The sequence below is a fragment of the Electrophorus electricus genome, chromosome 7 (genome assembly GCF_013358815.1).
Source record: "Electrophorus electricus isolate fEleEle1 chromosome 7, fEleEle1.pri, whole genome shotgun sequence".
Taxonomy (NCBI): domain Eukaryota; kingdom Metazoa; phylum Chordata; class Actinopteri; order Gymnotiformes; family Gymnotidae; genus Electrophorus; species Electrophorus electricus.
In genome coordinates this window covers 13772300-13785995 of record NC_049541.1, presented here as the reverse complement: position 1 = coordinate 13785995, position 13696 = coordinate 13772300, and the positions used below count along the sequence as shown (strand labels likewise).

General features: G+C 39.3%; 1 protein-coding gene across 1 annotated transcript in view; it reads left to right on the top strand.

Annotated features, from left to right (window-relative positions):
• Window positions 1-219: 219 nt before the first annotated feature.
• Window positions 220-13696, top strand: part of large1 (LARGE xylosyl- and glucuronyltransferase 1) — a 32133-nt gene continuing 18656 nt past the window's right edge. Inside the window, 2 exon segments of the mRNA XM_027003922.2 lie at window positions 220-1196; window positions 9327-9518. Coding sequence (XP_026859723.2) covers window positions 9413-9518 — 106 coding nt within the window. The 5' untranslated portion in view covers window positions 220-1196; window positions 9327-9412.

Here is a 13696-nt window from a genome sequence, read left to right as displayed (position 1 = left end):
ACACAACAGAGGCTCGTTCAATGAGAGATGGGGGAAAAACCCAGTCACTGATCTCGCTTTTATGGTGCGGTGAAGCCAGGCTCTATATGTCAGAAACTTAGAATCCAGTCCTACAGAATAGCTTGCCACGTTTTACTCAGAGCGCAGTTGCAGAAAAAGGAAGATCTTTGAGGTGCGCGTGGATTGGATCCTCCGTGCTTGTCATTACGGGAGGATGCTGGGATGAAGGGACTGTTGTGTTCAAGCCACTGTCGGAGTACATCGCGCCGCCACAGAGCATATGCAACTAGCGATTTGGGGCGGTCTTAGATAATGAATGATAAAAAAAGAAACAGTGGACAAAACAGGCCTATTGCACTGACTGAATTCGGACACTGTGGACTATTTGGAATGAAACGGTAGTCTAGAAATGAACACAAACACGCTTTCTATGTTGGGACTGTGATGACAAGCCAAACGAGAGTGGAATTTTAATTATCGCATTCTTTTTAATGCGGAATTTGTGCGTCTGGGTGCAACTTTCCTAGCGGTGCATATTGACTCGACGATCCGTCAGCGCTGTGTTTTTGTGTGAGGCAGTTGTCGGGAAAGAACAGCAGTTCGACACTTATAGAATAACCTGAATTGCAACCGTTGCATACCACACCATCATTGTGTTTTACAACCTATTTAAAAATATATAATTCTGTTGAAACTTTTGAATTAATTGTCCCCGTTTTTCTTACCACCGTGCGCAGTCCTTTTTGACCACGGCGGGGACTCTGGGGACTCACTGTCTGATATCGTTGTAAGGAAGTTAGAAGAACTCTCTCGTAATGTCGTTTTGTCAGAATCTCCAGCATAGCAGAGGCGTAGGGGAAATAGGGCCTGTTTGAATGCGTCTCCCAAACTTGCAAGACTGATCGATTAATGCATATGCCTGTAAGCGAAGGGTTTATTCGAGCTGCGTGCCAAATTAGACGCGAGCTCCGTCGTCTTATGGTCCACGCTGAAACGGAGCTGTCCACTCAGGGAAGCCTACGGGTTCGACTGCTCCCGTCTGTCTGCGCGCTGTCGGAGCTGTTCAGTCGCAGAGGGTCCTGACGCCACCTTAGCCAAGATCAACATTTCACCCACTTACAGACTAAAATATCCAATCTTTCTGTACAGCAATCTTTTGAGGCTGCGAAGCGGGGTAGTCTCTATCATCTCAAAAGGTAAGCAAACTCCCAACAGTAGCGGTGATTATTAATAGCACCGATGAACTAAAATATCAGAAGAATTTCAGTTAGATTATGCCGTGACATTTTTTAAAATCTCAGCTAAATCAAATAATAATCTGCTGATTTTAACTTTGCGTGTATATATTTGTTGTATATTTGTAAAATGACACATAAACAGGAGTTTCAAAGACACCACAAAAATCCAATATATACACCAAATACTCAATACATTACTCGAAGAAGGATCGGTAACTATATTACGCTGTTGGGAAAGTTAAAATTAAATAATTAAAGAAATTTAAACTTTCACTCCGCCTTACACATTAATAATGTGTAGTAATATTAAGATGTATTTATTTATTTAAACTATGAAAACGTTCACTGTGAAAGAAGCAAGCAAAACAGACAAACCAAAAGGGCGGGACAACATGTTTCAAGACTGTTGTCTGCTTTCTGTGATGTCTAATTTTGATCACAGTGATGGTGCGCCGAAGACGACTCAGAAGCGCGTGGTTTTCCGACGCCAAGCTCAGTTTTGTCAAAAGTTAGTCTTTGGCATTTTGTCTTGTGGACTTCGAATTGCCACGTTTTAAAGTACAATGATTGTTTTAAACATTGTTTTTAAACACTGATCTATGCGGTTCTTTTGATGCATTTTATGTTTTATCCGGACCATAATTAGCCTTGCGAGACAATTCTTTTAAAGCTTAAGATTAAAATTATCAGGACAGGCTGGCATGCTGTGAATGAGCTATGACTCTTAAGATAAGGGTCATGGTAAACCTCAAAAAATCATCATCAACAACATCATAAACTTTCCTTAAACCTCACTCATTGCTCTTCTTTCTGTCATAAAATGGAAACAGGAAAAATCATGGTCCCAGAAGAATTGTATTTGTAGCTGTAGAATTTAATGGACGTCCTATTTCCATGACCTTATTTCTGTCCTGAGGTTGTCATGTGCATATTGCGCTATTTTTACATGACCCTTGGTGATTGAATAATAGTCTCCCCTTTGCTTATTAAGGTGAAATGTGTCAGTGCTCTCGCTTTAAAACAGAACAAAGGCTTAACCTCCTGACAGTCACAGCACAATGAAGCCAAATTCTAGAATGTCTTAGTATGAGGATGCAGTGTCTCACAAGAATAACTTAAATGACAAAAGTGAAGTAAGGGTTTGATCTTTTTTCTTTTATCACTTATGTTAATTCACCTAGATGAAACTGCACAAAGCATAATCAGCCAATGTTTTCCATTAACATGCAAAATAGCAATATATTTTTCAGGTAAGCCATACATAAACACACCCACACACTGCTTGTGCACGAAGGCCAAGTGAAAGATCCTGTTTGCTAAAGTACTGAGTGTTGGTTGTAATTACCTTGGCTGGAATAGCTTATGAATATGACGTGTGAAGGGGAATGGGTGTTGTTGGGATACTGCTCTTTTCTTTTGAAGATGTTTTATTTCCTGCGTCTGTTTTCTTATTCTTTTTTTTTTTTTTTTTGCACCACTGTCATATGCAATGTGGTGCTGACATGGCTGCATAGGAATAAACTTGCATCCTGTACCGTGACCCGCCCCCATACTTTGCTCTTCACTGACATCACTTCATCTACCCTCACACACATGGGCAAGTGGTCAAGGGCTCTTCTTCCAATTTTTCCCATTTTCTTGTTCCGGTTCCAGTGCCCGACGGCTTGGCAGATTGCATGCCAGTAGGATCAGGGAACTTTGTGTTCCTTTTGGACAGTTGTGTATCCAGGGATCCCCCAGCCACAATCAGCATAAAGCACAGCTGAACACAAACATTTGTGATGCAAGTGGTTAAACGTAGCCTATTTGAACTTTTAAGCAGTACTTTTACTAGAAGTGCCCTCACAAGGGATGATGGTTATTTTTAATAGAAGAAAAGAAAATATGTTTCAAAACTATTTGTGGTTTTGCTGATGCTTTCCCAGGTAAAGCCTTTAACCTTGACCCTTGAATGAGTTCACCCTGTCTTAGTTTATTAGCACCAAAATGTTCTTCCTCTCAAGATAGCAGATTTAATTCTGATTGCTTGTTTCTTTGCTACTTTCCCCTTCCCTACAGTTAACTCCACTACCCTTCATTCCTGTCCTCCACACTGTCAGTTTCTCAATGTGTTTACTCATCTCCTATTGGCTGTACTCAGAGCTACACATAAGGCCTTCAGTTGCCACCAATGCAGAGCAGAAAATATGAGAAAGTATTTGTGTCTACATAAATTCTGTGCAGCAGATGCAAGCATTTAAATCATACTAAGGTCCAGCAGAAGACACAGCCAAGTTAGGAGTCACGGTGGGGCATTGCAAGTGTTCCAGCATATGACGCAGTCATATCGACACACTTGACGAGCTTTGCAGTAAACTCTCAAGGGTTGATATTCTATCTTTGGAGCCATACTCCACATGTTTGAAGAAAGCATTTGACAACACTCAGGGCTCTGCCAAACCTATGGAACAGGAATCCAGGGGCATGTTTTTGCATGTTTTTAGTAAACTTTATTAAGTTTTATTAAGCCCCAAATATACTGTCTTCCATTAAAACCACAAAGACAAAACATAATAATGAAATTTAAAAAAAAAGTTGATTGAAGAAATTTCCCCATTGGTTGGATATAGAGTTTGATTTCAAATTGGGAGGTTGGGGACCTGCTCAATGTCAAAAAAGTCATTTCTCAATGCCTGTGAACTTTTGATAAATTACATTTGCTGGTTGCAGAACTATAATTTTAGCTTTTGCCCATTTTCTCTTGCAGTGAGTTGACACTAGTTCCCATTGCTATAGGTCACTCTAATCATCAGTGATGAGCACATGAAGGCTAACACATGCCACTCTTTGAAGCATTTGAACCCAGCCAATTCAGTGTTTAAACGGCCACCCGTGCAGCACTGAATGCTCTTCAGTGTGAATGGGTGTTCAGTGGGTTGGTACTGTGTGGCTAGCACATTGATTTAATCAGTGTAGGGTAAGAGGAACCCTGCCCAGTTTTCTACCTGGTTTCCACCTGTTTTTAGTAAGAGGATTGCCAGCTGCATTCTCGTGGCTCTCCGACATTGTAGACACAACGTCAGGATCTATTGGTAGAACTTTGTACCATGGAAGTAACATCTCAGCAACCTAGATATATAGCTGCTATTTCAAGCATTATTCTTTATTTTTAAATGGCCCAGCTGGCTCAGAAGATTTGAATGAGATTCCGTGAGACTTTCAGACCTCAGCAATATTTGTCAGTGGCACTATGTCTGCCTTCTTCAGTTCATAATAGATTTTAGATCCTTGTTTTCACTCTGAACAAAGATTGTGCAACTGTTCCATTAATACTCTATAACAGTAGGTTCACATGCATTTTGATGGGGGGGAATGGATTTACTGTACAGGGCTTATGCTAACCATCTGCAGTTCCATGAACCAAGGAAAGGTTGCATGTTGAGGTTGTAGTATTCACACTATCTCTGTCTGAAGTCTCTATGCTTCACATGTCTTAAAATATATTGTGAAGAAACATTTTATCACTTGGAATCAATAGACCTGTCTAATTTGTGAACTGAGCACAGTTAGACTCCATCCCCAACCCCCCGTGGTAACATATAAACTTTCTCTTTTTTTATAGGTTTTCGTTTGCTGATTTTATATTTCCCTTTTATCTCAAACTTATTATATTTGTTCATACTCTACTGCCTAAGGGATAATGATGAAGCTACCTTACACACAACATATCAAAAGCTTGGCACTGTGTGGCACATTAAAACAGATTAATATATAACAGTGGATCTCTTACAGACCATAATCTAAATCCCCTTTTCAAAGTCATCACAGGCAAAGTGTGTGTACTTGTGCATATATGATCCATATATAAGATGTAGAGGTAATAACATTTACAGTGTAGTGCACAAGATTTCCAAAGAAATCATGGATGTTTCCTTCACTGGTATAGTACTTCCACAGCTTGCACATCTGATAAAGGACCTGTGTCTAAAATGAAATCTCTTTCTTTGTTTGTTTCTTTGGAAACCTTGTGTACTACATGGAAATTTTTTACTTCCTCTGCAGTTATTCCCTCAAATCCTCTTCAACAAAACACACACACACAGACACACACACACCCCATAACATAAGGGTGTGCACTATGTTATGGTGTGTGTTTACATTATATATATATATATATATATATATATATATATATATATATATATATATATATGAAGAAAAATGAGACAGATCATTCAGTGGTTGGAGGCTCCAGCTGTCTAATGTGCTAATTTTTTATTAGAGATTCAAGTGGGGCTCTGTGTCATTTCTAAGAGCACCATTTGCATAAGTGGAATGAGTTTTAATATGGCATTCTGTAGCTCAGAGCGTAATGACCTCCCGTCTTGCAGTGACTCACTGCATTGCACGGGACTGTGGGTTGGAGAGTTCGTTCCATCACCACACTTTGTTTTCTTCCCCTTTATCATTCCCACAAGCCCAATAGATAGGACATTAGTGGAGGGGTTTGAGGTGTATATGGTTATTCAACCTTTGATATACATGTAGTCATGCATATTTGAACAAGCGTCTGTTGGCAGACAACTATATGCTATGAGTGTGCTGGTGCGGTTTCACAGACCTCATTTATGGCAAGAGTGAATCTCTTTATTGTATAGAGATTGATTGACAAGAGCCTCTCTTGGGACAGTTCCACTGAGATTACAAAGCAGACATATCACTGACTGAGGCCAGCTGAGATGATAGACAGACCATGTATCCGTGACAAAAGCAGATGCTTGTTCTGATTCAGTATGAGGCGAGGGGCTGATAAATACTGTATTCACATTCTGAACTTAGCAATCATTAGAATTTTGTATTTTGTCATCAGTCTGGCCTATTTCCATTCTTAGTTTGCATCATACCCATGATGATCTAGATCTGCCAGTGGACGTCTTTCTCTGCGATTTAATTTTGTCTTGTAGAACAGAAGGGGGAGGAGGACTGTCAAACAGATGGCTGAGGGATTGGAAGATGATTTGAATTTTGATGCTGTTGATATCATACATTAATTATTTGTTCTGTGTTTGTGTGTATTATGGAGTTTGAATTTAGTAGTATCTGCAGTGCTAACAGCACCTTCATCTGGATAGAAACCGCAGTGTATCTCTGATAAAGATATGGGCCTTGTGCTTATTTGTAGAAACTTTATGTGAGGACGTCAGAAGCATTATAAAGTTAATGTGTAATTGATGTCCCATGGAAGACAAAATCAGATTGAGGCAATGGGAATTTGTAATGCCTCAGTGCATGTATCTACTGAGATTCCCAACACAAGTGTAATACTCTTGAATTAGTTACCCGATTTTTTACTTTTTCACATTAATTATTATTAGTTTTGTTGCATTATCAGGGGAGCAGTCTTATTTGTGAATTCCCATTATGTAGGAGTATCTTTTCTCATTAACACTCCCATCCTCAAAGGCAGCTTTGGCTAATATATTTTCATGCCAGCACTCTCATATCCATTTACAATATATAGTCAGTTTTTATCTTCCATTTTCACTGTCATTATTTAATTATTTGTGCACTCATGCTTTTTAAAGAGATATTTCAGGTTTGAAGGGTCCTTGTAAATGTAAATGTATTCCTTTATAAAATCTTTCTACAAAGTTCAGAAATGGCTTTAAAAATCATTAAATTTGCATTGAAGAAGCTTAAATGGGCATAAATGCCTGAGGGTCAAAAGGAAGAACTTTCTTTAGTACTTTACAACTTCAGTGTGTGCACTGGGGTCATTTAAACTCATTCACAATTCTGCAAGGGCAATTTTGTTTATAAAACCCCCGGGAACTTTAATAGCTCAGGACGATTGTTTCTTTTTCTCATTTCTTTATTTCTAGCAGAAGAAAAATAGCCTATTCTTTAAGCAGTGGCTGGTGATACACTATGGCTAATCATTTATATATTAATAATATAATAATTTATCAACTAAGTGTTACTAAACCAATATTCATCTTGTGAAAGTTGCTTTGATATAAGCAGTAGCACAAGCCTTATTTTGTGAAACACAGATTTTATTATCTTATGGTTTGTTATTCAGGGCACACCAATCTCCTTCTTGCCAACAGGGTGTCTGTCAAATCGTAGTTGTCTCCTATAGCCCTATAGCATGTTAATGAGAGCTAAGCAAGGTAATAGAAAACAAAACATGCTCCACACCTTTAATCAGTGTGTTTTCCCTGGGTATGCAAGGCTCAGCTCAGTTTGCCCCCTACAAAGCTCTGGACTGCTCTTCTCAGCACAATCATCTGCTCTTGATGATGATGAGAAATCGGACAGAGGGAGGTGGGCAGAGAAAGAGGGACATAGAAAAAGAGGATGAGAGAGACACAGCTTGGGCGATGTAGATGGAGCAGTGTCTCTCCTCTCCAGCTGCTGGAGGAGGTGCTGCGAGGAGGCTCTTCACCTCTGAGCGTCTCTCTCTGGCTGCCTGACAGGAAGCTTCTCAGAACTGCACTCAGAAACTAGGGAAAGGTGCACTCTTCCCTCAGCTTTGCTGTTAGAGAGATTAATATACTTTCCCAATTACCTCAGATGGTGGAGGTGTTGGATTGGAGTAAATGTGATGGACTTAATATGCTGGTTAAGACACCACCGCACAGCATGGCCTAGTTATGCAGTCTGTGCTGGCATCAAGTGGCCTTGTTTCCCTCGTGTGAGTTTAGGAGCCAATTAACCAAAAGGAATGACAGTCCAATACTCTTAAGGATGTAATCACTGTTCTCACAGACTTTCAAAGTGACTTTGAAAATGCAACATTGTGTTTAACCCCTTACATTCCAAGAAATGCTGGCAGGCCCAGACTCTGATTCCTCACTCTTGTAACTACATACGTTTCATATTAGCTTCAGTGGAGTTACTGAATAATTCACAGTCATTTCTGAACAGCTAAAAGACTGAAGTTTGGAAGGTTAAGGTCATATATTTTCTCCAGCCAGAGTGATTTTATAAACATGCAGTCTTATTTACACAGTGCAGGACAACTGATGCTATTCTCTGCAGGCTTACCGTTGATGTTGCATACACTCTACTTGCAGTGTTCTTTCCATAGTCCCTGTGTAAATCCTTTTGGGGTAGCTTCTTTCTGCCATTTGTCTTTCTCTCTGCTTGTTATAGTGGCACCCAACCCCATCCCCCACTATCGCCCTAATGCACCTCGTGTTTCTTTCAGATTAAAAAACAAAGGGTATGGTTGAAATAGCTAATTATTTCCAAAGACCTGCTCGCACGAATGGTAGGTCAGGGCTGGGGATATGGCAGCAAAAGCCACGCACTCTCTCACGTTTGTTAACTGTCGCACTGGATTGCCTGAGGCTGATGTCTAAATATGGATCCCTCCCACTGGAGGTTAAGGGATGAAACTGACTGTTGCCCTGCCTGTAGTGCCAAGCAGAATGACTGGTGTCAGCACATTTCAGCTCTTACTCCAAGGGCCACAGGCCTGTGTGGCAACAGAATGGTAATACGCTGTGAGAATGTCTCCTTCGGTTAGAGAGGATCATACCGGGGGTGCAGGAGCAATAATTATCTACCCCTAGTAGCTTGTCTGACGTAACTAAGTGACATGCAATCAGGTAAATGGATTTTCCTGTTGCGTCTTTGGGGAATTGCATGTGGAATGGCTTGAGGAGATAACATGTGGTGCATGAGTCTGCGTTCAACCTTTGTCTTCTGTTTTGATTTATCATTACCCCACTCAACTGTATGAGCTGGACTCCACTCTTCTTTGTGTGGAGTGTATGTGTATACTTGTTTTTGTTCTTGAGTATCTACTTACAATATTCCTACTGTTAACACCAGCTGACAGACCTCTATATCACCTTGGTGTAACCAAACTGCTTGATCACACTGTCCGTAAACAGCGTTATATCTTGCTGAGAGATTGCTGAGATGCCCTAAGGAGACTGCTCTGTAAAAGCCAAGGTGATATTATGCAAGGCTGTGTGTGTGTCATATCTATGGAGATAAATGGAGAAATCATTGCCCTCATAGCTCTCCTGCACTTTATTGTGTTTTATGTTTGTTTGCATTCTCATTTTCACTCTGTCTTTCCTCCCCCTTTTTCAGACAGTGCCATGCCCTCACTGACAAACAGCTGCTGCCCACACAGAGGTCGCTCAGCCTCCTGAACGCCCCCTCTCTGGCCCCAGAGGATGCTGGGAATGTGTCGTGGGCGCAGGAAGTTCCTGGCTGCCTCCCTCGCCCTGCTCTTTGTCCCAGCCCTCACCTGGCTCTACCTGTCTGCTGCCAACTTCACAGGTAGGGGATCTGTACCAAACAGTCACCACTGTGACTGTGGATATAGGTTGTTCCCTGCTTATTTTGTGTTATATCTGGATTGTTTCACTTTGGCTTAATAAATTGATTTACTTTTGTTCTGAAGGCTCAGATGGCATGATATTTGACAGTATATATGAAATTTTAAGAGTTAAACCCCATTAATTCCTTAGTCATTTGAGCAATTTTCCCACTTTCTATCTAAAGAGTATTTCTCTTTCTCTGATATACTCTCATTAGCATTATTCGGGCACAGTGACCTTTCTAATTTCTTGCATTATTAGCTAAGTTAGAAGAAAGCTGCATATGCATACTGAAGACTTTGACATAATTCTGCTACTGAGTGACCCAGAAAAAGCCCATTACATTCAACAATGACTCAGCAGTCAGACACAAAAGGAAGTTCATGCTGAAAAATAAATGTATATTGGACATGTCTAGTCAGGTCTGTAAATACTCATCCTGTCTTGCAGTTGGCTCAGAAAGTCTTACAATCCAACGCCTTTTCTGCAAGCTACTCATCTTTGACTGATAAAAGCACATCTACAGACCTTCTTGAATGGGCTTTTCTGTAATACAGTGTTCCCAAAGCAGCTGTTTGCTAAATGCTTAGCACAACCATTGTTGTCTTTTTGTGAAGTGTAAAATTTTTTGTTTGTGAGAAAATAAAAAATAAAGCTTCTACAGTGACTTCATAATCACTTGGCCTTCAGTGACCCTGGAAAAATGAAAAGGTCACAGTAAGATGCACCTGAAGTAGCAGTTGAGGAGAAAAAGAAACTTACTGACACAGTGGTTTAAAAATCTATCATAAGAGAAGACCTTTCTCACCCTCTGGATTGGAACACTTCCCGGGATAGTGCTGTAGATATTCCCCTTTACCTCAGAATAATCTAACACTAGCCACTGTTAAGGAAATGATTTATTGGAACACACACCTTGACTAGAATCATCTATTAATATGGCTAATAAATGTGCACAGCAGGTTTACTGCTGCATTCATTTCAGGGGTCAGCATGTGATCCTTGTATCTTAATATTTACAATAAAACTACATTACTTTAATGTCACGCCTTATGAGTAGATTAGATAAATGATTTTAATAGGCTTCACTGGGCCATGTAAGTTCATGTTTACAAATATTAAGGGCATGTGTGTTTGTGGGGGGGGGGGGGGGGGTGCATAGACAATGCCACTATGGGATTGTTGTTTGTTAGGTTAATTTTTCTATTTTCTTGCTTCCACCAATGATGGAAACATGGGCGTCATAGGTTTAACATGGAAGTTAATTTATATCCTCCCCCCCAATATCCAAAATAGACATTAACTAATTGGTGTAGTATTGTGGTTACATTCTATTGCATGGCCCAGTATTGGTTAGAGAAATACACAACTACCCCAGACAAGTATAAACTTCCCAATGTTTTTTAGCCAAGAGTGAAATAATCCAAACAATGACATTACTATATAGCTACATATAATTGAAAATCAAGAAACAAAATAGAAAATGGAGTGTACCCAGAGAAGATAGATAGCTTACAGTCATCAAATAATAGTAGTTTGTATCCTGAATTACAATAACATTGACATAGAGACAAGTTATCCTATAAGGGATCAAATGAGTGGAATTTGAGGATGACCATTTGGCAAACAACTGGCTAGTAATTAATGGAAAGCAATATACCTAAATCACCTGAGATGTTTCACTTTTGATCAGGGACATCTGCAATCAGGCTCTCAGGTGACTGCAGAAGAATGATTGGTAGATTTCATTAGAGGAACCTGTGTATCCAAAATCACATACCACCACATTATTCAGATTAAACTGAGCTGTAATACACAGACCACACCTGGCATGAAAACATGTCATGTCCAAATAACCAAATAAGATTAGCTTTGATTCTGTCATGAGCTGCAGGTGTCGTAAGAATGCATCTACATTGACCATTATTGACAATTATTGATGCACCAGTGGTCAAAAGAGTTGCAAATAGTTTCTTAGACTGAATAACAACAGTTCGCAAAACTCTGCACCTCCATGATCACCTCTGTCAGCCATGAAAAATGTCAAGAAAACTACACTAATCTACTTTGAGTAAATAGGCTTTGTGCAAGTTTCACAATATGCATCAAAGTGTATATAGTTGACTTTGAGTTATAAATGGAAAGATCAACACAGAAAGCCCAGAATTGGTATTTATCACATCAAAAGTGAACACTTTTGGAAGAAAGTGGTGACACTTTCTATAAAGCTGTAAGAAGTGATTAGAGATGTATTACCTCTTGAAATTAATAAAATTACTTAATTAAAATTTAAATTAAACTAGTTAATTTAAATTAAAACTAAATTAATTAATCTAAATTAAAATTAATGTAACAAATTAAATAAGATGAAACACGTTTTGCTGTACTTATTTTCTCTACACTATGGTTATTGGCATAACCTCATGGTACAATAAATCAGAAGAGCTGGGAAAGAAAACATATTGTAACATATTGTATTATATGTCCTAAGGTTTTCATAAACAATGTTTTGAAATCACAGTGTGACTACATACCTTGGTTTACTCACTATATTGCCATGAGATTTCCAAGACCTCTGTCCAATTAATGATTGTAAACTTATGCCATGCCATTCATGCAGAGCTGGTTATTTACCCATAGGGTTTTGTTTGTTTTGTTTACTTTTTATACTTTTTATGGATTACAATATTATAGTCTGGGCTGTTTGACCTTACCTTGGCGATGGCCGGGGAATTTAAATAAATTAATTCAAATGAGCAAACATATTTAATTTAACATTTTCACATGTATGTATTCCAAATCTGAACCTCAATCTCGACAAGGAATGTTCTTTTATGCCTATTCAACTATTACGAAAGAAACAGTAAAACAGAGGTCCACAGTAAAAATGTCATATCACCTCTTACCTTTACTGATAGAAAACTGTACATATAAATCTGGTCCTCAAACTAGTCTCTGCAAGGTTTATACCCTGTGCCAGCACAGGACATGGCAAGACAGTGGATTGGTCCTCTCCTTGTGCTTTGACACATCATTTATTTATGAGTTTATCGCTATGGTAACCCAGTGCCCAGTCAGTGTACCCTCTCCCTACATGGTCAGAATGCAAAACTATATTTCCTGCCCTTTTCTGAGACATTTCAATTTTGGCTGGGAGCCAGAATGAAATTGCACTGCCCTTCCATTGAAGAGCTTTGGCTGGATGTTGAAATAATATTGAAATAACAGTAGGGTAATGCCATGCCAAGGTCATGGGTCCGCTGCCCCTCCACCCCTACCCCACTCCCACCCCTGCTCTTCAGACTCCCAGGGTAAATATATTAGAATGCAAATCACTGCTTATAGAAAGAACCTGCAATATTGCCATGTTTGCTCTCATCTTTATGACTGCAGAACAAACAAACTTAAAGGGCATTTAAAGGGTCACGAATGACTACTTGTTGGCCATTTCCAGCCTTTATCAAGAGCAGTTATGAAGTGCTTTATGTGGTTTAAGATTAGTTTCAAAGTAATTTTTCCCACAGTGGATCGCCCCAGTGGGCTACTATAATTGTTTAAGTGTTAATAATGAAAGCTGTGTATTAAATGTATCACTAGACAGTTTCATTTACATGACTCATCTACAGGTATGCAATGTCAGATGGCTGAAAATCCCTGAATCAAAAGAGAATTAGCGAATTATTAAACACACGCGCGTGCGTGCACACACACACACACACACACACACACACACACACACACACACACACACACACACACACCGAGACACACACACACACACACATTGCTTTGATTAAAGATTAATATTTTGCATGCTAAGGCAAAGGTATTACCTTTTTATCTTCTTTTAGAAACCATAAGGTTCAGGTTCCTTAGAAAACCATTTAATTTTTTATGTTCAAACACAAAGTGTTTCATGGATAACAGTGTCTAAGTAAGGAACTTTCAAAGATTATTTAAATTCATCAGAAAATTGATGAAAACCATGTCCTAGGACTGAAATATAACTAGGACTGAAATAGGACTGAAATATATCTAATATTGTATCGTTCATTGTATTGAGTCATTTAAGTCAGGATGTAGGTTCAGATGAGAACACAGTTCTCTGCACTGAGACACAAGCTAGACATTCAATCC